The sequence below is a fragment of the Eschrichtius robustus genome, chromosome 3 (assembly GCF_028021215.1).
Source record: "Eschrichtius robustus isolate mEscRob2 chromosome 3, mEscRob2.pri, whole genome shotgun sequence".
In the NCBI taxonomy this organism is placed as follows: Eukaryota; Metazoa; Chordata; class Mammalia; order Artiodactyla; family Eschrichtiidae; genus Eschrichtius; species Eschrichtius robustus.
Window position 1 is genome coordinate 143,969,791 of NC_090826.1, and position 23,984 is coordinate 143,993,774.

The 23,984-nt window shown below is 32.8% G+C and overlaps 1 protein-coding gene across 6 annotated transcripts in view; it reads left to right on the forward strand.

Moving 5' to 3' along the window:
• SWT1 (SWT1 RNA endoribonuclease homolog) overlaps positions 1–23,984 on the forward strand; it is a 103,280-nt gene that overhangs the window by 29,956 nt on the left and 49,340 nt on the right. For 4 of the 6 annotated variants that reach the window (XR_011073646.1, XM_068541408.1, XM_068541409.1 and 1 more), the window contains 6 exons: positions 3,967–4,060; positions 10,579–10,724; positions 12,330–12,493; positions 13,873–14,011; positions 18,457–18,605; positions 22,287–22,474. Coding sequence is in view for 5 of the 6 variants with exons in the window: in XM_068541408.1 (XP_068397509.1) it covers positions 3,967–4,060; positions 10,579–10,724; positions 12,330–12,493; positions 13,873–14,011; positions 18,457–18,605; positions 22,287–22,474 (880 nt within the window). In the remaining variant the exon portion in view is untranslated. Of the gene's footprint in view, positions 1–2,623; positions 2,675–3,966; positions 4,061–10,578; positions 10,725–12,329; positions 12,494–13,872; positions 14,012–18,456; positions 18,606–22,286; positions 22,475–23,984 lie in introns of all 6 variants that reach the window. The other 2 variants (XM_068541411.1, XM_068541412.1) reach the window with 1 other exon arrangement.

Here is a 23,984-nt window from a genome sequence, read left to right on the forward strand (position 1 = left end):
AATACATTTATTCTGTTGATAGTGATTTTATGATATCCTTTAGAAATATCCTTAGTCATTTTTATCATAATAAAATTATATTTTATATTCTAATGGTAAATTGAAATTCTTATGAAAAAACTTAATTCAGGATTATTGAGTGAAATTAAAGTACTTGCTTGGAGAAAAGCAAGAACAAAACAGTCTTTACACTTTACATCTGTCAAGCACATTTGCCACTAACTCTAATAATTGCTTATCTTGCTGTATTATTTTCTTTTATGTAATCACAGTATTATAACAATGTATTTTTTTAGACAAGCATTTTCCATTAAAAAAAAGAAAAATGCCACAAATTGAATGCAGATAGTCCATGTTAAAATAGCCTTAGTTGACCATAATTTTAGTGTTGTCCTTACTCTTTTCAAAATTGTGTTTATTTGATGTAGTATGCATTATGGTGAGAAGAGAATAGGATTTGAAATGTGATTGACCTGGGTTTATAAGCTGACCTAGGGAAAGTTAAAGGTGAGGAAACTGAGTAAATGAAATGGGGGGAAATGACCTCCCCCTGAAAAAAATGGTTGTGAAGATTGGTTGAGCTAATATATTACTTAATGATTTATGGTCTGGAATAGGCGATAATTCTTTTGTGTCCTTTTACATGGGAAGGTTATACAGATTGGTTAGAAAAACTAGAAATCCCTTTCCCCTAAATGGACATAGATTATTAATAGGTAATTCACAAAAGAAGAAGTACAACTAGTCAGTCCTTTGTTCAAGGCAAATATTTTCCTGTCTGTTTGCTGTTTTTAATATTGTTAATTTCTTATGTATAAAGTTTTAGTTTATATCTTTCACTTTTTCCTTCCTTGTTTTCTTTTATTGCTTCTATGTTTAGAAAGCTACTCCTTCCCAGCACTTGATAGGGACACAGTGCTCAGTGCACTGGGAATGTGAATTAGTAACTTTTCAGGAGAGCAATTTATTAGTGTGTATTAAGAAGCCAAAAGAGATGGTTCTCTTTCTAGAAATGATTTTAAAGAAATAATCAGAGATGCTCACAGTGATTTATATAAATAATGTTCATCACAGCATGATTTATGCAGCAAAAAAATTGGAAACAATCTGTCTAACAATTGGAGAAGTTACGTATAATGATGTAGCCATATGAGAGAATATTGTATTTTGAAAAATGTTAATGACGTGTGATATTAAAATAAGATTTAAAAGAATATAAAGTGCAATCCCAAATTTCTTAGATTAAGTTAGACAGAGAAAGACAAATCATATGACATCACTTATATGTGGAATCTATAAAAAATTAATACAAAAAACCACTTAGGAATTTGTCTCAGTTCTGAAGGCTAGAAGTCTAAAATCAGTGTGTCAGCAGGGTTGTTTCCTTCTGAGGGCTTTGAGAGAAAGATCTGTTCCAAACTGCTCTTCTTGTCTTATAGATGGCCATCTTCTCCCTGTGTCTCTTCACATCGTCTTCTCTCTGTGCACGTCTGTCTCCAAATTTCCCCTTTTTTTAAAAATTTATTTATTTATTTATTTTTGGCTGTGTTGGGTCTTCGTTTCTGTGCGAGGGCTTTCTCTAGTTGTGGCGAGCAGGGGCCACTCTTCATCGCGGTGCACGGGCCTCTCACTGTCGCGGCCTCTCTTGTTGCGGAGCACAGGCTCCAGATGCGCAGGCTCAGTAGTTGTGGCTCACAGGCCTAGTTGCTCCGCGGCATGTGGGATCTTCCCAGACCAGGGCTCGAACCCGTGTGCCCTGCATTGGCAGGCGGACTCTCAACCACTGCGCCACCAGGGAAGCCCTTCCCCTTTTTAATAAGAATACAAAGTCCTGTTGGATTAGGGCTGACACTAATAGACTCACTTTAACTTGCAAAAAGAATAAAAAACAAAAATAGGATTTAAAAGAATATGAAGTACAATCCCAAATTTCTTAGATTATGCATATATACTTATAGATGGTGGATATTGGTAATACTGAGCTGATGGAATTATGAGTTATTTTAATTTTCTTAATATTTGCTGAATTTTCCAGATTTTCTATAATTATTTTATTTTTATAATTAGGTAAAAATAATTAAAAGCAAAAATAAAGTTATCTGACACCTCCCACGTGAGACGTTTGTTCCATCATTTTTATATTTTCTTTTATTATATTTTTGTTGAATCATTTATCTGCCAAATATTTGTACCAGACACTTCTAAGTGTTGAAGCTGCAGCAGTGAATGAGACATACAAGGCCTGCTGTTGAGAAGCTTTAATTCTATTAAATGTTAAAAATCATATTAACTATAATTCATACAGAATTTATTTTGGTGTTGAATGTGAGTAGAGGTCGTTGCTGTTGAAGTGCCATTTAAGCTGAATCTTAAGTAATAGATATATGCTACTTAAGGAACACATGATATAAGCATATATTGGGCCAAGTGTTTCATATGAATTTTCTCATTTAATCATCCTGTTAAGCAGTTTGTCCATTATTACATGTCCAGTATGTGGGAAAGCAGGGATTCAAACCCAGATCAGTCTGTTTTCAGAGTCTGTTTTGTTCACTTTTGAATAGTACCTGAGCAGGTGCTCAAAAATATTTGTTGATAAAATATTTCATGAATATTCTTGTAGTTTTAGGTATATCTTCCAGGCCCATGTGTCCTAGAAAAAATGACAGAACAGGTAATCTTGAACTTTGATACCTTTAGAGCATGTACTGTTGCCTTTAAACATCCTTTTTTGGGTCAAATTGAATTACTAAAGTTAACCAGTGATTTTGAGCTGCCCATTTTGCATTATTGTGGTATTTACTCTGTGAGCTAAAAGAAGGAAAATTGGCTGCTATAATATATGTCTGTCTGTCTGGCTGGTTGTCTGATTAAAGAACTGAATCACTTCTTCCTAAGGCCCATGCTGTGAGATCAGTTGAGTTCTGTCTAGATTTCACCACGAGATTGTGAGACTCCAAAGAGCTTGTCTTTTGAATGTCCAATTACCTAGCATAGGCACCTGGTGCAAATTAGACCCTATATAAATATTTATTGAATGCATGAATGAATTTTCTAATTTGAAAGTTTAGAGGACTAAGTAACTGTAGGCTGAAAGTTGAGGGGAAAAAAGGTTATAATCTGGGAACAAAGTTGAGGCTCATCGTCCAGTACATCTTGAATTTCAGTGTGTAAGAGAGTTGCCAAGGGCTTAAATCAATCTTTGGGTCCAGGCTCCAAAGATTCTTGTCCAGAAATGGGTCTGGGTAAGTACCCCAGGGAGTTCTGAGGCAGGTAGTGTAAGGACTTATAAGAAATGCTGTCTTTGGTCCTATTCCTACACATTACATTATTTTCACAAAAAAACAAACTTACTACATGCTTTAGGGCTTGAGAATGCTAGAGGACACTCTGTCAGCCACATATTAGCATTTGTTAGAAATTACTTTTTGTATTCTCTGCCTAGCGCCTGTGTTGCCTTCTCCTGTACATCTCTCTCTAAATGTTATTGCTTAGAGTTTAAGAAAAAGCAGACACATGAAAGTGGTTCTGTTGCTGGCAGAACAGTTGCTTATAATTTTACAGACCTCTTTTGAGTTGCTAATTTTAAGCATGATGTAATCATAATTTACTTATGTTAAGTCACTAAGTGACTGAACTGAGACTAGATTTGTAGCTTTTGGTTTCTAATATGGCATTTAACCTACTGATCAGATTTTTTCCGTTGGGTTTATTAATAGGCATATCCTATTCCATTCTACTGATAGTAGCAAACTAATCAGTTTATTAAACCCACAACTATATGCTGCCTGAATTCTAGATCCAGAATTTTCAAGGCATTGTTTTTGTTGTGTCTTATCTTCCTCTTCTTATTTAAAAAGTTTTCTTTCTTTTAGATGATTTGATTTGTAAATATGGCCTAGATTATTCATACAGTTCCCAGATTTTTAGTGTGCTTATTGATTGTTGCTTTTACTAAATTTGCAGATGGATTGAGCGATGAGAACAATGATGATCGTGTATTAAAATGCTGTCTTCAGTACCAAGAATTATTCCCTTGTTCTCTTGTTATTTTGTGCACGTGAGTTTCATGATCATTTTACTTTTTTAAAAAAAATAGCGACTTATATTAAAGAATTTTTAAAAATCATACTGTGTCCCCCATACCAAGATGAAAAACATACATACTTTTCTAAATCTGCCAGTAAGTATATTCAGTTATATCTCACATTCTTATGATGTGAAAGCTATAGAAGAATGAGATTTGAATCTCATGGTTTCATTTCAACTTAAGTTATATGATATTTAGAAAACTTTTGAAAAAGCAGGGAAAGTCAATTTAACATCCCAAAAAAATAGAAATAAAAATCTGACATTTTTGGTCATGAGGCAGGCAGTAGAGTTAATTAACTAATTAATTAATTTGTGGAGAAGGGCTAAGTTATGTTGCAGTTATATCCTTGATGCCTGTGATAGAGTTAGAGTTGGAATTTTGGATCTACCACTTAATCAGCTTTGTGACCTTGGAAAGTTGCTTAATGTTTCCTCATGTGGAAAATATAGGGAGGATAATAATACCTGTCTTTATAAGGTTATTGTGAGTATTTAGTCAGAAAAAATATATAAATGACTTAGAAGAGAGCCTAGCACATAAAATTATCTCAATAAGAGTTTTTTCCTCCTTCTCCCTTCCTCATTCCATTCCTCCATTCCCAACTAATGTATTCATAACTTAGTTCTAAGGTAAAAGTATCATAATGTTAAGCAAAATTGTAGTCATCATGTATGAGAAAAGGCTTTAAAGGAACTGATAAGAGCAATTTTAATTTGCAGTTTTAGTCTGAATTGTATTCACTGAAAAATGGACTTTTTACAGTTTCATGATCATGCCTAAGTTCTCTGAAATGGAGTGATTATAGAAATGAATAGCCATAAGATTTTTCTTGTAAGGGGGCTTGGTCAATTATCATTTTAGCTGTGTTCAAAGATAATGTTATTTTTTTATATTAAAGGAAATATTAGAGATTTCTATCTCTAGTTTCAAATTAGTTTTTAATCTAGGACATAATATATCATGTTGGAGTTTGTTGAAGGCTGAAATAGAATTAGTAATATGTTAATCATTTTGAATTTGAGATAAACTAAAATTGAGAGATAATTTTTATATAATTGTTATTTTTTTAGTTCAACTTAGAATGAAAATTAAATTCGTGAGATTTTATCAGTTCTCCATTATTTCTGCAGTCACTGTTTTGGAATTAACAGATGTAACTGTTTTTAGTGAAATGAAAATTTGTAGTCAGACTACTTTTAACTGACATCATCAGGCGAGCCTGTTTTTTATTTTTATTTTTTCCTATAAAGTGTGACAATCATACTGTGTTAAGTCACACATACTTAATGTGAGGATACATTTATATTACTTAAATGGATGATGATTATAATAATTAATATTAATAACGGTGATTAGGAGAACCCTTCTATAAACACTATATACTATACCTCATTCTAACTGCTTTACTCACATTTACAATCCTAAATATGGGCCAGCAACCCCCAGTTAATATCTCCAGTCCATATCTCTCTTCTAAAGTCTCGACTAATATATTCATCTACTTATTTGATATCTCTGTTTGGATGTCTCATAGACATCTGGAACCTACCGTCTCCAAAAATGAACTCCCGATCTTTCCTTCTAAACTGTTCTCCATCTGAATAAAAAGTGCCATCTTCCACCCATTTGCTAAAGCCAGAAACCTAGGAGTCATTTTTGATTCCTGCCTTTCCTTCGTAATCTATATCCAGTTAAATAGCAGGTCTTGTATGGTCTTCTTTTCTTTGTCTACTCTGCCACCATCCGATGTCAAGTGATGTTATTTTTCCTGTCCCTTTTCTGCTCTAAGACCCATTATGCTCTCTACTTCAATACTTACTTCCCATTTGTTTTTCAAAAAGTAATAATGGTATTTTTAATTTTTAAAAAGTTTCGTTTTGAAGAATTTCAACAACTTTCAAAGTGATGAAGAGTTAATAAACTCCTAAATACTCAGTTACAACAATTATCAAGATTCTACCATTCTTCTATTATCTGTATTTCCATCTACTCCCTGTCCCCCTATATGATTATTTTTATACAGTTCTTTATATTTTAAGGGAAAATGTATAATATTAAAATGCCCAAATCTTAACTATACAGTGTTGACAGTGGATACCCTGGTGTAGCCCACACATCCCTCTTGATACATAGAATATTTCCATTACCCCAGAAAATACTCTCATGCCCCTTTTGTGCTCTTTTCCTGGTTTCTTAAGGTGGACGCTTAGATCATTTTTTGAGACTGCTGTCAATTTCCCTTTAAGCACTGCTTTAGCTGCATTCCACAAATTTTGATATGTTGTGTTTTTATTTTCATTCAATTTAATACATTTTATAATTTTCAGGAATTCCCTGGCAGGCCAGTGGTTAGGACTTAATGCTTTCACTGCCGGGGCCCAGGTTTGGATTCGATCTCTGGTCGGAGAACTAAGATCCTGGAGCCATGTGGCGTGGCCAAAAAAAAAAAAAAAAAAATTATAATTTTCCTTATAATTTCCTTTTTGACCCATAAGTTATTTAGATATTTGTTGCAATTAATTCCAAATATTTTCAAATTTTCCAGTTATCTTTTGTTATTGATTTGCTCTTTAATTCTGTCATGACTTGAGAACATAATTTATATGATTTCTATTCTTTTAAATTTGTTAAACTTTGTTTTATGGCCAAGAATAAGGTCTAACTTGGTGAATATTTTATGTGCACTTAAGAAGAATGTATTCTGCTCTTGTGGGTAGAGTATTCCATAAATTTTAAATAGGTCAATTTTGTTGATAGTGTTGTTCATGTCTTCTGTAACCTTACTAATTATCTGTCTACTTGTTCTATGATTACTGAGAGAGGAGTATTGAAATTCCCAACGGTAATTGTGGATTTGTTTACTTCTCCTTTCTGTTCTCTTTGTTTTATTTCATGTATTATGAAGCTCTTTAGTCAGAGGCATACACATTTAGGATTGTCTTCTTGGTGAATTGACACCTTTCTCATTATACAATGTCTCACTTTGTTACTGATAATATTCCTGGTTCTGAAGTTTCCTTTGTCTAGTATTAATATTACTACCCCAGTTTTGTTTGCTTAATATTTATATTGTATATCTTTTTCACCCATTTACTTTTAACCTATCTGTGTCTTTATATTAAAGTAACTATTTTGTGGATAGCATGTAGTTGGTACTTTTCTTTTTTTCCATTCTGACAATTTCTGTCTTTTTAATTGATGAGTTTCTACTATTCACAGTTAATTGGTTGGATCAGAATCTACCATTTTGCTAATTATTTTCTATTTGTTCAGCTATTCTTTTCTTTTCCTTTTTTTTTTTTTTTGCTTGGATTAATTGTGGTGCCATTTTATCTCCATTATTGACTTTATACCTTTTTGAAAAAACTTTTTAATGGTTACTTCAGTGTTTATAATATACAGCTTTACTTGATCATAGTCTACCTTTAAATAATACTATATTGCTTCATGTGTATTGTAAGGATTTTAATATGCTTCGAATTTCTCCCCCTGTCCATTTTTGCTATCATTGTCATATATATATTTTACTTTTAAGAAACTATAAACACAATACTTTGCTAGTATTTTTGCTTCAGCCATTTACCCTCTAAAGCAATTAAAAATAAAGTGAATATTTTAATCTTGCATTCCATTTTTAACACTCTTCATTTCTTTTTTGGATCCAGGTTTCTGTCTGGTGTCAGATTTCTGGTCATATTCATTTTGCCCAAACAACTTTCTTTGACATGTTAAATCTGTTGGCAGTGAATTTTCTGGTTTTGTTTGTCTGATAGTGTATTTATTTATTTATTTTTGAAAGATATTTTTACTGGATGTACAATTCTGGGTTGATTTTTTTTTTTTTTCTTTTTCTTCTGGTATTTTAAAGATGTCACTGCATTTTCTTCTAGCTTGTTTGGTTTCTGATGAGAAGTCTGCTGTAAATGTTATCTTTTACCTCTGTGTGTAATGTGTCTTTTTTTTCCGTCTCATTGCTTTCAAGACTTTGTCTTTTGTTTTTTTAGCAGTTTGTTTTAGCAGTCTTTAGCAGTTATGGCCGGTTGTTTGTGGTAGAGGAGAGGAAATTATCCTGCTTGATATTCTCTGAGCTTCTTGGATCTATGGTTTTGGGTGTTCATTTTTAGTTTTGGAAAATTCTCAGCCAAATATTTCTTCAAATATTTCTTCTGCCCCATTCCTTCTTTTCTCCTTCTGCTATTACAGAATTACATTGTAGTAGTAGTCATCCATGATGACGCCAGTGATCCCTGCCTCTTAGTATTTTTTGTTTGTTTGTTGGTTTGTTTTCTTTTTTTTTTTTTTTGGCTGCGCTGCATTGTGAGATCTTACTTTGTTCCCTGAACAGGGATGGAACCCAGGCCCCCTACAGCGGAAGTGCAGAGTCCTAACCACTGGACTTCCAGGGAATTCCCTGTGCCTCTTAGTATTAATGCCCTTGTGTAGTCCTTTCCTACATTGTACCAGGATTGGTTGTCTGTGTGACAGATAGCATGTATCAGAAGCGATGGTATGTCACTTCTTAGATTAGGTTATAAAAGCCTGGGAATTCCTTCTTGGGCACTCTTTTGTTTCTTCCATCTCTCTTGGGTCACTTGTTGTGGGGAAGCAAGCTCCATGCAGTGAGGAGCCCTGTGGAGAGGCCCACATGCTGAGAAACTGAAGCCTCCAGACAAAAACCAACGAAGGGCTACTCCCTGCCAATAGCCACATGAATGAGCAGCAATTAAATCTTGAGAAGACTGCAACCCCAGGCAATAGCACGCTTCACCTTTGTGAGAGACCTGTGAGCCAGAACCATTCAGTCAAGCTACTCTCAGATCCCTGAGTCTTAGAAGCTGTGTGAGATAATAAATGTTTTTTCAAGCTGCTAAATTTTGGGGATTAATTGTTACACAGCAGTAGACAACTAATACATGCATATATATTGGACCATTTGATATTGTCCAACAGCTCTTATGTATTTTTTTAACCTTTTATTCTCTTTTTGTTTCAGTTTGGATAATTTCTTTTGACCTGTCTTAATGTATGTTGTTTCTTTCCTCACTTGTGTTGAGTCTATTGAGGAGCCTGCTGAAGGCATTCTTCATTTCCATCTGGTTTTACATACTATTCACCTTTTTCATTAGAGCCTCTAACAGATTAATCAAAATTATTTAAAATTTCCTATCAGATAGCTTCAACATCTGTGTCGTGTTTGAGTCTGGTTCTGTTGATTGCTTTGTCTTTTGGCAGTATGTTGCTTTTTTTTCTGGGCAGAATTTATATGCAGATTTTAGGACTCACCTTCTCTGTGGTTTCCTCCCTTCTTCAGGTTCCCCCTTAACTTTCTATATGCTCTGGCCAGTCCTGAACATTGCCTTCTGACGTTTCAAGCCATAAAGGCTGTGGCTTTCTGTTGTAAGGCATTGATGAATTGGGGAATACCCTCAAGCAAAAAGATAGAAAATTGTAGCTCTTACCAGTGCAGCATCTGCTTCTTGAATGTAGATTCCCCTCCACCTTCTGCCTACATTTGATTGCCTTCTAGTGCCTTCAAATAGGGTTTTTTTTGGTTGTCTTTTTTTGTTGCTTTTGGTCCAGATTTTCTAATTCTTGTTGTGGGAGGGTTAGTCTGACCAAGCTACTCTGCCGTTAACAAAAGCTGGAAGCCTACTAGTTGCAAGAACAACAGTTTGGTAAACACAGATCTGATCATGCCATTTCCCCATTGAAGCCCTTAAATCTCTTTCCATTTATTAATGTTCTTGCCTTTCTCTGTAGCCGCATAAACTGGTTCATGCACTATGCTCTAATCATACTGGCTCTTTCAGCAAATAGCAAATTCACATCATTTGTCTTATGCTCATCCTAAGTAAATTTATAATTGCTTACCCTGTGTAAATTATTTATCTTATTATGGTTCTGTATGTTTATTTATCTTGGGATGATCATATTCTTGTGTTCAAATCCATCTCCCACTTACCAGGTATAACTTTGGACAAGTTACTTAACCTTTTTATACCTCGGTTTCTTTCTTTTTTTTTTTTTTTGGCCATGCCGCATGGCTTGTGGGATCTAGGTTCCCCAACCAGGCATTGAACCCAGGCCCTCAGCAGTGAAAGCGTGAAGTCCTAACCACTGGGCCCCCCAGGGACTTCCCATACACCTCAGTTTCTTATGTGTGAAATGGGGATAAAAATTAGTACCACTCCTACCTAAGAGGTTTGTTGTGAGAAATAAATGGATTGATATATACATAAAGTGCTTAGAACAGTGCCTGGTACCTGGGAAACATTCAATATATAATAATAATAATTATTCTCAAAAGCTCAGATGATTTGATTCTAGTGTATATTTATTTATCTTCTATATTAAAAAAATTGTTATCGTTTGTTAATATATATGCTGAGAATCACCAACCTCTGAATAGATTCCATGTGTTTTTAGTTGCCATGTGATTTATCTTATAAAAAATAAAATATTTTTTCTTCCTAACCCAACCTTAGGGATGATAGAAATTTAAGAAACAAAGGCCTAATAAGTGGTGTGAAGTCACTCAGTAAAGAAGAATTGAGTGCAGAATTACTAAACTTATCTCTGAACACAGTTGTATGTCATCAGCCTTGTATATCTAAACAACAATTGAAAGCAGGTAGTATTCTTACTACAAATAATTAGAAATATATCTTATTTTATGTACTAAGAATATTGATAACAGTTGGAATTAATAGTAAATTTTTATTTTGTACATTGAAAGTAACATTGTTTGGAGTATTTTCTGGCACAAATGGTAGAGATGAATGAATATTATAATGGTAATCCAAGAGAAAATATAACATTATTGCCTTCTACATATACTTTTACAAATTAATTTGAATTTTTGTCTGTACACTCACATACATTTTTATATACTTATAATCACTGTGTGCATCCTATTTTTTACCTCAGAGTATACCTTTTAAATTAATAGTAGCTACAGGAAATATTCATTTGAGGTAGAGAGAAATTTTTAGTTTATTTTAAAAATTAGTTCCATATTCATAACTTTCTATTAATACAGTAAAAACTCAGTAATAGAGAAACTTGAAGGACTCTAGTAATAATTTTTTTAAAAAATTTGAACAAATATTTAAGAAAGCTAAAGGCAATACTGCTGTTTTATCTCTTTTTTTCCACCAGAATAATCTGTTCTATGGCTTGATATTTGTTGAAATATATTAAATCTTACAGAATTTATAAATGCATCCCTCCATTTCCCTCTGTGGGAAAAATAATTATTGAAGTCTCTAAAAGCATATGTATATGCTTCATGTATTCATGTATCACATGCTACTTATTTGACCTTTTTGGTAATAAAATTTCTTTTGTCATAATATTCAAAATGGCATTTAGAGGGAGTAACAGAATATTCTAGTTTATGGTTTTTCAAGGGAAACATGCGTTTGGTTTGCCCATTATATTACTGTCATTTTAAATCCTTGGTTTGTATTTGTAGAGATAAGCCCCTTAATACATTGAATTTTGCCATAAAGAAATTGCAGTTGTTTGCAGGTGTCAAAGTAGTAATTATATTGAAATAATATCAATTAAAATAATCAAAACTTATTTTAGAAGGGGAAGGCATAAAGGTGGTTAAGTCAGAGCTTTCAGTCTTTTCAAAGCAATTTATTGATGTAAGTTGCGATTGGAAGAATATATTATCTTTGGAAGAAAACACATTTTGATCCATAGTTCTTGGTTTTCTATTATAAATAGATGCAAAGCATTATTTTAATTTTTACTTTTTTTGAAAATAATAAAATTTAAATTTTGGTTAAAATATCACACACATTTCTCAAATTTCTATTTTCGTGAAAACATTTCGTCTCCTTTTGTCAAAAGATAAAGCTTTTGCTAATGTGATATATTTATGTTGAGTCTAAAACAACTGTACTAGAAGTAAATGTTTCTAAATACTGTTTTATTTTTATTTTTAAAATTATTTATTTATTTTTGGCTGTGCCGCACGGCTTGCGGGAGTTCCTCAACCACGGATTGAACCCGGGCCACGGCAAGTGAAAGCCTGGAATACTAACCACTAGGCCACCAGGGAACTCCCATGAATACTGTTTTAAAAATAAAGTATTCATTTGTTTTTTAGGATCGAATACTAATTATATCCATTAAATGTTTATTATTTATGGCCAAATACTAATTATATATGTAAAATATTTACTATTAGAGTCCTAAATAAAGCCTGTAACTATTTGTTTTAAAGAAGCAACACCTTTAGAGAAGAGCTGTGAGGAGGAATCTACAAACTCTGGACTATGCGTTCTACTTGAAAGCATTGTATCTGATCTCAAAAAATCTCTTGGAACAGCTTTATCTTCAATATTAGAAACAGAAATGAAAATTGCTTTTGGAAACCTTTGGATGGAGGTGATTATTTCAACTCTTAGTTGAAAATTTCCTTTTTATTGCTAAAGATTTATTACCTTATTTTAAGAAATATTACTTATATAAGATGTGTAAGCTTTATTGTAATAATCTACATCACATTATATTTTTTTCTTGAAGTTTTTGGAATAACTCTTTGAAAGCTAAGTGTTGGGCATTTCCTAAAGTTTAGGACTATATTTTATCATTCATTTTTCTTGCATTTTATTTTATTTTTATAGAGCAGGTTCTTATTAGTTATCTATTTTATACATACTAGTGTATACATGTCAATCCCAATCTCCCAATTCACACCACCACCATCACCCCCACCCACCCTCTTCCCCCCTTGGTGTCCATCCATTTGTTCTCTACATCTTATCATTCATTTTTTTCAGTGAACAAATATTTATTGTGTGTCTACAGTGTATCAGACACATTGCCTCCATGGAGCTTAAATTGAATTCAGAAAACCTCTCATTTTAAGTTTATTTGAGTCAAAATGTCTAGTATAGGGAATTACCTTAGCAATATGTTTTCAGAAAGAGAAGTTAAATGTTGGCTTATGTCATGTAAATATGAGAATCAGAGTATAAATTTGATATTAGTAAAATATTTTGAATTTTCTTCAGATTCACATCTTTTCTGCAATCAGTAAAACACCACATTTGGCAATAGTGGCCTTTTTAGTTTAATGTTTGTTTGCTATTCACATTTATCATTAGGAGAAACTTTGTTTCCCATCAATTGTATCTCTTCCCAATATTCAGTGAGATTCTAATATTTGCCAGTGTGGCTTGATTATATTATCAAGTGTTGAACCAAGATGATGAAGAAAGATCAGATTCTTCTAGGAAGGTTGACGTAAATTAGATTTCATAATAGAGTCTAGGAAAGTCATTGCATATGAACGATTCAAAAAAGGGTGTGCTGACATCTTGTAGTACTAAATGATCAATCTTGTTTGTAAACATGTCTTTACAAGAGTGTAGCAAGTGTCAATTATAGTTGACAATTTTTTTCTATATAGATTTTTTTCTCTAGTTTTATGAAATAGATTGATTTCCTCATAGAAGTGACCATGTTGAAAAGTAGATCGACAACTTTTGCTGATTAGAACTATGCTTCTTCTGATTAGAACTGTGTTTTCTTTTTGCACACATAGTTTCTGAAGCTATAAGGATTAATACTAATATGAATTTTACAAAAGCAATTTGCAGTGGAATTAGCATTTTAAGATTGTGATTGGCGTTTAATAAAACATCTTTTAGTTTAAAAAGAATTCAACTATGTTTTACCTGGAAATATATGTAGGAATTCCTAAATAGGTACTTTTAAATAATAGGAATAATAAATAAATCAATGATGCTGTTTTTTTCTAGGTGCTGTACTTGAAACCACCATGGACTCTAATACATTTATTACAGTGCTTTAGAAAACATTGGTTGGCTGTATTTGGATTAGTTATGGAAAAGAACTTGCTTTTAACTGTTGAGAGCCTATATGAAAATCTCTCTAAAGGTTTGAGTCTTTTATCTTGTCTTTGGAAGTGTTGTATTAAAGTCAGACTAATAGATATACTCCATGGAATGTGAAGATGAATTAATAAGAGATTTGTCAATTAGTTCTTAACCATTTATACTTCTAATTTCTTAAGGAAATTTATGGCAGCTGGATGAATGGATGCAGTTCCTAGAGCTTGTAACTGTTAATTGTATCATTGTTGATGTTCCTGGATATTGTGAATATATAATTTTTAATAATGTTTGAAAACTTTTTAAAGTTTATTTAGGTATGCCAATAGAATTATGTGGATTTCTTTTCATTTCTCATCGTGTTTAACACTCAAACTTTGACTATATTTCATGTACTAATTTAAAAAATAGTTTATCAAGGTTTCTATTTAAAATACATGGATAAGGAATAGGAAACCTTTGGCTTTGGTGCATAGTGAATTTTAGAACCAAGATGAGACTAAAATCAACCACTTAGTTGGTAGTTTTTAAACTATGTTGCACAGAACCTTCTTGAAGTGCCTCTGGAGTTGCCACAGATTGGAGGTGGAAAGGTTGATGGGGAGCCTGATAATAGCAGGCCCTCAACCCCAACTTTAGCCATTCAGCTTTCTTTTGTTTGTTTATATATAGAGATTCCATGTATGATTTAAAAAAATAGTTTTTCTGCTAAGAAGCAAAAGATGTGAAAAGCACTGGTCTAATGTTATTAAAGTCTGTGTTTTATTGATATGATTAAGGAAACAAGACTTGAGAGGGTAAGTGATTTGTCCAAAGTGAACAACTAGATTTGTCTTGCTATACCTTTAAAAAGCTAAGTATAGGACTTCCCTGGTGGCACAGTGGTTAAGAATCCGCCTGCCAATGCAGGTGACATGGGTTCGAGCCCTGGTCCGGGAAGATCCCACATGCCACGGAGCAACTAAGCCCGTGTGCCACAACTACTGAGCCTGTGCTCTAGAGCCTGGGAGCCACAACTACTGAGTCCACGTGCCACAACTACTGAAGCCCACAGGCCTAGAGCCCGTGCTCCACAACAAGAGAAGCCACCGCAATGAGAAGCCCGCGCACCACAACCAAGAGTAGCCCCCCCTCGCTGCAACTAGAGGAAGCCTGCGCACAGCAACGGAGACCCAATGCAGCCAAAAATCAATCAATAAATAAATAAATTAAAAAAAAAAAAAAAAAAAGCTAAGTATAACCATTGTTAGGATGTTCAGTTGGTTCTTGACTTTTCTTAAACTTCTAACATGAAGTGATCTATTCTGTTTATTATTTTATGTATTAGTTATATCCTGTCTATTTTAAAAAAATAACTGAGTATATGTGAGCCTTTACATGACCACCTGAGTACAGAAGGTTTTAAGTTAGGCTTTAAGGTACAAGCGCCAGGTAATGAAGAATAAGAAAGATAGTTTTACTATAAAACATGTGAAAACAATTGAACACACTTGAACACAGATTTTGACACTAAGCTTCCTGGAAACTAAGATAAAACAAAAACATTCTATGGAGGGGTATGCCAGTTCTCTCTCTCCCCTCAAGTATAAACTCTTTGAAAATGTTTTATATCTTTAAAAACTTCCCCAGGGAATTTAAAGTACCTAGTCAATACCTTATGACTTATATGTGGAATAAGTCATAAGGTGTACAATCAATACCTTATGACTTATATATGAATATCTATTTTTAAAAGCTACTGATTTTTTAAAAAAAGACACACTTTCCAGGCATTGATCTTTAACTATGGAAAATATTTATTAGGGTATTATTATATAAGGAATATATATATATATATGGAATGACATACTGGACATGTCTCCAAAGCAGTTTTACAAGATAAATAGAAACATTGTCCATATCTTTTACTAGGGGCATAATTTAGTTGATTCTATCAAAAGAGAAAGTCCATAAATCATCTTGAACAAGATTTTCAAAAATGGGATCTTGAACAAGATTTTCAAAAATGGGATCTTGAACAAGATTTTCAAAAATGGGATATGTAGTTGCCATCTTCCATTTGTCCGTTTTTCCAGGGCTGGGCACTGTTTTGCTCTTACACACAGCTTAGAGATAGTAGTCAGCAGCTCTGTTTCTTTCTAGTAACAAGAAAACTGAAGAGACGGTGACTGCTCCTTTTGCCAAAAACTCATTTTGAGGATTATTGTGTGCATAATTTATTGATCCTCGATCTAGAAGAATCTGATGCCTAATATTTACTGACTTGTGAAGAACACATAATAGAATTATAAAAATGCCTTCTGCTCTAAAATAATTTTGAATTAGAAAAAATCACAGTTTATGATTTTGTTTACAATCTTTTAATAGTATCCTCAGCTGTTGAATTATACATGTGTTTAACTACAGTATACCAAGCATGTATCTTTAGATCAATTCGTAGAAAATTGTGTAGAAGATGAGTAGTAGCTTTTTCTGACTTTGTAGTCCCTATTAACTTTAACCTAAATAATTATTCATCTTATATAAGCATTAAATTGTTTCAACTATATGGATTTTATGTTGTGTCTAGGTACGGAATTGATCATTGTTATTATACTTTTGCCCATAATCTTAGTAAAGAATTCTTGTAAGACAGAAATCAAATGATTAATTCAAGGATGTAAGCCCTACGAAACATAGCCTACACTGGAGAAGCACCCTTAAGAGAAGTTGTGCCCAACTTCTTCTTCTGAGGAGATTTACCTACATTCTGTCTTCTGTAGCATCTCTCATCTCTTCTTTTCCCACAGGAATTTAAACTAGTCATTGATCTGAAAAATAACTAGAAGTGTTTTGTAAGGAGATATACTGGTTGTTTGCTTGATAAAAGGGAAGCCAGAAGCTTGGCTATAACCATCACATTAGATTAGAATTTCTGAATTTGTGTAATTAATTATGAAAATCTATTTTTTATTTTCACTTACCCTTTCAGTATTTCACAAGCAAATACTTGTTGTGTAAGTTATACAGAGAAACTCTTTATTTTTTTTAACTCATAGTGCCAGTGAAAAACCATGCCAGTGTTTCAGAATATAACAGAATCTCTGAAGCTGTGAGCATTAAAAGAAAACAAAACAAACACATTGTAGCATGGTTATTTTAATTGCCTTTGAAATCTATTATGTAGTATTCTGTCTTAATAATAGAAATATTTTTTTTCTGTTCTGAATTTTGGTGACATTAGAAAGTTATTCAACTTCATTGTTCATAACTTTTTGAATCTGAAATTATTGTCACCACTTCTCCCAGTTGGTTTGAGAATTTAATGTAGGCGATTTTAGTTCCTTGAGAGAAAATTGTTATATCTTTACATTATTACTTGTAGATTAACTCACTTTGCTAATTTATGGGGGAAAATAATTCTACTAGCGTCTCTTGCCCACAGCTCACTGTTACCCAAATTGCTTATTTTTCGCTAAGGTTATATTGTGTCCAGAGAGAACACATTTTCAATAAATCTAGTATTACATTTCATGTAATGAAGTTTGAAGGTAAATCACTACATGATAACTGAGTTGATTATGAAAGGTTCTGCATATAATTTAAGTGCTTACCACCAAAATGTGACTCTATGATACCTCAACAGTAGTATGTATACAAACAACCTCAGTTTTGAAAATCTGTAGTTTAACTCGTTTGGTGGTTATCTCTTTTCTGAAGAGTTTAATGTTCTTTCATTTTCTTTTACTTTTTTTAAATTGAAGTATAGTTGATTTACAATGTTGTGTTAGTTTCTGGTGTACAGCGGAGTGATTCAGTTACATATATATATATGCATATTCTTTTTCATATTCTTTTCCATTATGGTTTATTAAAGGGTATTGAATATAGTTCCCTGTGCTATACAGTAGGACCTTGTTGTTTGTCTATTTTACATATAGTATGTTGCACATTTTACTTTTACTTTGAAGTTGATTTTGTTGAGGGACATTCTGGAATCTGAATATAGTCTTGGTATCCAGGACCCACAAGGATAGTAAAATTCTCAATGCTCAAGGCCCTTATATAAAATGGTATAGTATTTGTGTATAACCTACACACATTCTCCTGTATACTTTAAATCATCTCTAGATTATTATTTTACATTTACAATGTACATGCTATGTAAATAGGTGCCAGTGCACAGCAAATTCAGGTTTCACTTTTTGGAACTTGATGGAACTTGTTCTGCCAAATATTTTCGATCCATGGTTGATTGAATCTATAGATGTGGAACTGGTGGATATGGAGGGCAGGCTGTACAGAATACCAGAGTCAACCCCAAGAACCTTGTCTAAAACTAAGTCTAATTGTTGCTTTTTACACGAGAGAGATAAATTAAGAGTGGCCTATAGGTGTGAATGCGTACTCTTCTTAAATTTCATAATTATTATTAGATTGGTTTTCCAAAAACATTTTTGTGTTGTATACTCATTCTTACATATTTTTTCCTTCTTAATTTTCTGTTACCAGCTAACAATGCAGTGGATTTTACAACAGTGAAATTCCTGCTTCAGGATTCTGAAAGTTTGCTACATGCTTTCAGTACAAGGTCAAATTATGATGGTATTCTTCCACAGGCCTTTGCTCAAGTAAACAACCTACTCCAAACATTTATAGAGGTAAGATACCTTTGGAATGCCACTTAGAGTAGCTAATCACATACATTCTAAAAGTGTATTGAGCAGACAACAGTAGGTAAAAGATTTTAACTTATTCTAACATACTAAAAGCATTAAGTAAATATTAAGTGAATTGAATGGCGAGTAAGCAGTCCTCATTACAAGTTATAAAACACACATCCTCTTGTGGAAGCCATGTCACAGCAGTTGTTGGGATTTTATATTATTTCACTTATGAATAGAAGAAAGCTATGCATTGTTGCTGACTACTCATTTTTCAGTGCTCCTGACCAGTGGATCACAACATGCATCAAGATACTCTGGAAGTTTTTTAAACATGCAGATGCCAAGCCGCTCTCAAACTTTACTGAATAAAACTTCTGGCAGTGGTGCCCAGTAATGTTTTTGTTCTTGTTTCATGTTTTATTTTGAAATAGTTTCAAACTTACAAAAAAATTACAAGAGTAATACAAAGAATTCTCATACATATCCTTTACCCCGATTTCCCAATGTTAATATTTTATCACATTTGCTTTATTGTTTTCCCTGTCTATCTACCTGTCTACTTATCTATCCAAAATATTTTTTCTGAACTGTTTAAGAGTATGTTGCAGATATCATTCTCCTTTACCCCTAAATATTTCCATATATATATATCCTAAAGAATAAGGATATCTTATGTAACTAGTATAATTAATCAGAAAATTAATATTGACATAATTAATTATCTAACCTGCAGACCCTATTCAGACTTTGCCGATCGACCTACCAATTTTTTAACAAGTCTCCTCATGTGAGTCTTACGCAGTCCACCTAGCACTGATGGCCTTTTTGCCCCTTTAAAATAACTATGGGAGTTTTGTCCCTGGTAATACTGTATTTCTACAGTCTTCTAATTTCAAATCTAGAAAATTCTGGATAGTTTATATGCCCGAAATAGCTCAAAAAACTCAGCATCACAATTCTAGATAAGCTATTAATGGTACTTTCATCTAGTATGTATATATCATATTCTTTTTTTCTTTGAGTTATTGAATTGGCCAGGTTTTTCTCAATGATTTTTTCTGGTAACATAGGTCCCACTACTTATGAAGTAATGAAAGGATTAGATGATATTAAACTTAGTCATAGTTGGTGAGGAAAGAACTTACTTGCTTAAGAGAGTATCTTATGGAGTAAAAGAAGCATCTTTTTGATAAACTCATAGGAAAAATATGATAATTCTTGAGGAAAGAATTGATTTAAGGGGTGAATGATATTTTGGTTTAATATGACCAAAACATCAGTAGTTATATTTTTCTATGGCAAGTGTGACTTTTAGAACCTTTAGTAGGGAAGAATGGACCTGGGAATGTAGGAGTTGCAGCTTGAGTATTGTACTTGAATTGTGCAGGGGAAACTACATTATCCTTTTCCCTCACAGAACTGAGCCGTAAACCCCATTTTTACTGAAACAAACATGGTGAACAAGATGAAAAGTTCACGATACTCACAGGCTTAGCAGTTTTTGAATTAAAATTATTGAGAATAAAAAAAATTAGGATTGACTGAGATAAAAATGTTAATGAATATCAAGATTCTTTCATCAATTGGAAACCTAGCAATGGGAGTTACCATGAAAATGTGATGTTAAAATTTAGTGTTGTTTATCACATAATGGTATGCCTATGATATATTGCCCACTTTTAAAAATATTGAATTATTACTTAGTAAGTTATTTCTTCTTGGATCCTGATTTTCCAGTTGTCACATTAGTAAGCTTCAAGAAGGCAAGTGGCAAAGAATCTAGTATCCTCATTAGTGCTTTTCCCGCAGCACTTGGCATTAGTCTGATTGCTTGAAACCTGTGTTGTTTCCACAGTTAGAGCTCTGAAGTGTTGCTTTATTTTCATGTTTGAAACAATTCATTGTCCAAGTCAGCCAGGAACATTGTGATTTAGCTTGGGCTTTTAAAATACACTTTCAATAGGGTTTTGTTTTGTAGAATACATTAGATTTGATATATGACCTGAATACTTAGTCATGTGTCACTAACATGAGCAACAAAAAGAAATAGATTACCTCCAGGAACAGGATATCTAAATATAGTAACTATAAAAAAAAAATCCCCCATATCTGAATTTACCAAGTGTAGAAAATCTGGAAAAGAGAAATATTCATTATTTGTTTGCTTCTGAGAAACAAAAATGGAAAGTTAAGTAGCATCATTTTCCAGATTTTTATATAGATGGGGTGGAGAAAAGGATGTATATTTTTTTCTTTTATAAACCTTTTAACCACCATAAAAAAAAAAGACTTGCTGTTCCAGGAGATAGAATAATTAAAATAAGTCTTGTTAATAAACTTTAGACTTGTGTGCCTCAGACTTCCCATGCTGACTAGTTGTGTTTTTACCTTCTGGTTATTTAACCTCTCTGAGCCTTGATCCCTTCTTTTGTAAAAAGAGTATAATAATCTCTGCCTCAGACCTTTCATGACAAATAAATTAATATTTGTAGAGCACTTAGTGCCTAGCACATAGTAAGTGCTATATAAGTGTTTGAAAAAGCAATCCATTTGCATAGTTGTATACACTACTGTTTGAGAGCTGAGGAAAAGCACTGTGTGATGAGTAAACACATTTATTTCAGAACAAAATACATCTTTCCATTCATGTGTGTTTATTAAGTCCATAATTAACGTAAACAGGCAATTTTCTTCCTGCCTCAAAAGAAATAAAAGGGAAATATTCTCTTTATAGTTGGAGAGAGATTATAACCCCATTCATAGACTACTGAAGGTCAAATTCTGTTCATGCCTCTTAGCATCTGTGTGACCTTGCATGAGTTACTTACCCTTTCTGTGCCTCAGTTATAAAATATAGATAATCACAGCATCTGCTTCATAGAGTAATTGTGAGGATTAACTTTATATATAAAGTTCTAAGAAAATTAGTAGTAAAGTTCTTAGAAAATTCTTGTACATGAGAAATGCTCAATAAATATTAACTGTTACAGTTTTGGAAATTTCCTTTTTTTAAAATTTGATAAACATGAAACTAATAAACCATGAATAATCCATGAAGCTAACCTTTGAAATCATACTTTTATCAACAAAGGAAACCTAGAGATTTTATTTAAGTTCACAAAGAAGTTATAGTAGTGCCAAGTCAAAAAACCCAAGTTAAAATCATAGTTAAAACTTTTTTTCCATTCTATCAGATATATGTTTCACCTAAGTTAATATTTTCCCCCAAGGTGATTTTTTAAAAAAATCACTTGAACCAGTAGTATCACTCTTCTACCCTGCTTAAAAATATGCTCAGATCTATTCTTAAATACTTTTAATTGGTCATGCTATTTACTGTACCATCGCCTTCCATCAACTACCAAACTTCTTAAAAGAGCAGTCTATAACAGTTGTTTCCATTTCTTTGCTCACTTATTTCTTAATCCCTTACAAGTAGAATTCTACTTCTATACTCTGTAATAAATAGATTGGAAATATTGTTTGATATAAATGGAAAAGGAAATTTTTTTTAGCTCTGATGCTATTCTGGGAATATTCTGTGCATAATCAAGGACAAAGAATAATCAGCACTTCCCAGAAAGCTAGAACATTTGTAAGCAACAATTAACATTCTTTTTCTCTCACTTACTAGTGAAGGACTAGCTGCATATTATGTAATTCTTATTTCCCCAGGTCAAGGCAAAACTTAAGCAAAATCCTTCAAAAAATGCAGCGGGTAAAAGGCAAGAAGATAATTCTTTGATGAAATCTAATAACCAAGAAATCACCGTTTTCTCAGGTTCTCATCTTCCCCAACCCAACAGGCATCAAGAGATCTGGTCTATCCTAGAGAATGTTTGGATTACAATATATCAAAACAGGTACTAAATTTCCAAGAATTATTGAGTTTTAGGGTTTTCCATCATTCCTCTTATTCATTAAATAGTTAGTGTTTGGGTTGTGAGTTTAACAATATAGTTTGTACTAGATTATCATAAGAGGGCCTTTTGTCAAATTTGTACCCTTAGAAACAGTGATGCTTAACTAGGGGTGCACATCACAATTATCTGGAGAGTTTAAAAACTATATATGCCTAGGTTCTAAGAAGTGCTGATTCAGTAGGACTGAAGTGAAGCTGAACTAGTGCTTCTCTCCAGGTGATTCAGATGTGAAACCTTGATGAGAATCATTGCCTATATATGTCAAAACCAATGAATAGTCACCAAGATTGGCTAAACGAATTAGCAGGATACAAAGCCTTAATAAGATTTAAAATAATGTAAAGAAAACATCAGTCTGGATTAGGGAAAATTCATGTAAAATTTTTTTAAAAGAAAGATAAATACTTTTACTTGAAACGGAGAAATACTTTTATTTCATACACATGAAGTATTATGGTCTTGGTAAAATGAAAAGATAGAGACCATTTGTGAGTAGTCTTTAAATAGGCTGCTGCTAGAGTAACTTAAAAAATAATTGAAAACAACTGGTTTTAAAGTAGGCCGACGCTCCCTTCCATACTTTTCCCCAAACCCATAGTCTTTATATAATTAATATGTTAATCTTACTATATGCTTTGTAGTATGATTTTGTCTCGAGGGCCCAGTGTGTTGTTTTGGATTAAGATCATTTATCTGTTCTAGTTGTCTACAAGAGCAGCAAAGTAATATTAGCACTCCACTTAAACATCTATTCTCAATCAGTCATAGATTTGGGACCCATTTTTAGTCCTTGACAACAATTAAAAATTTTTTTTGAACAAATATATAGTCTGTTATCCTAAAGAAATAATGATATCTGACATGTGAGGTAAAGAAAACAATATTTAAAATTTTGTATTTTCATATAAAGCAAAGGTTTTGTTTGTTTTGTCCAGTCTTAACATATTTTTAATGTTGTGGCTTATCAGATATTTTTGTTATCAGAAAGTTGTATATGCCAGAAATGATCACTTTAAAAATAAAGTAGTTTAAAACAATATCTAAGATATTTTAATCTTCCTTTCATTTAGAAAACATTTGAGTACTTTATGTACCTTAGAACTGACCTATAATATACATACATTTGTGCTGGATGTTACAGAGTTCTTGGTAATTTCTGGATAATAGACTTTACATTATAGTACTTCAGTAAGTGAAAAATGCTTATATTATTTTATCGGTATATAGTTTTTAAAGCCTACTTCATTGTTTCCCATGCCTGGTTGTGTACCAGAGTCACTGTAGAACTTCTCAACATATTCATGCTTGAGCCTTTCACATAGAGATGCTCATTTGAAGATCTGGTAGGTCCTATGCACAATTTTTATAAAATAAAAATAATTTTTATAAAACGAAAATAATAATTTGTATAAAACTATTATTAGAGCACGTATGCACAACCTTAAAGAGG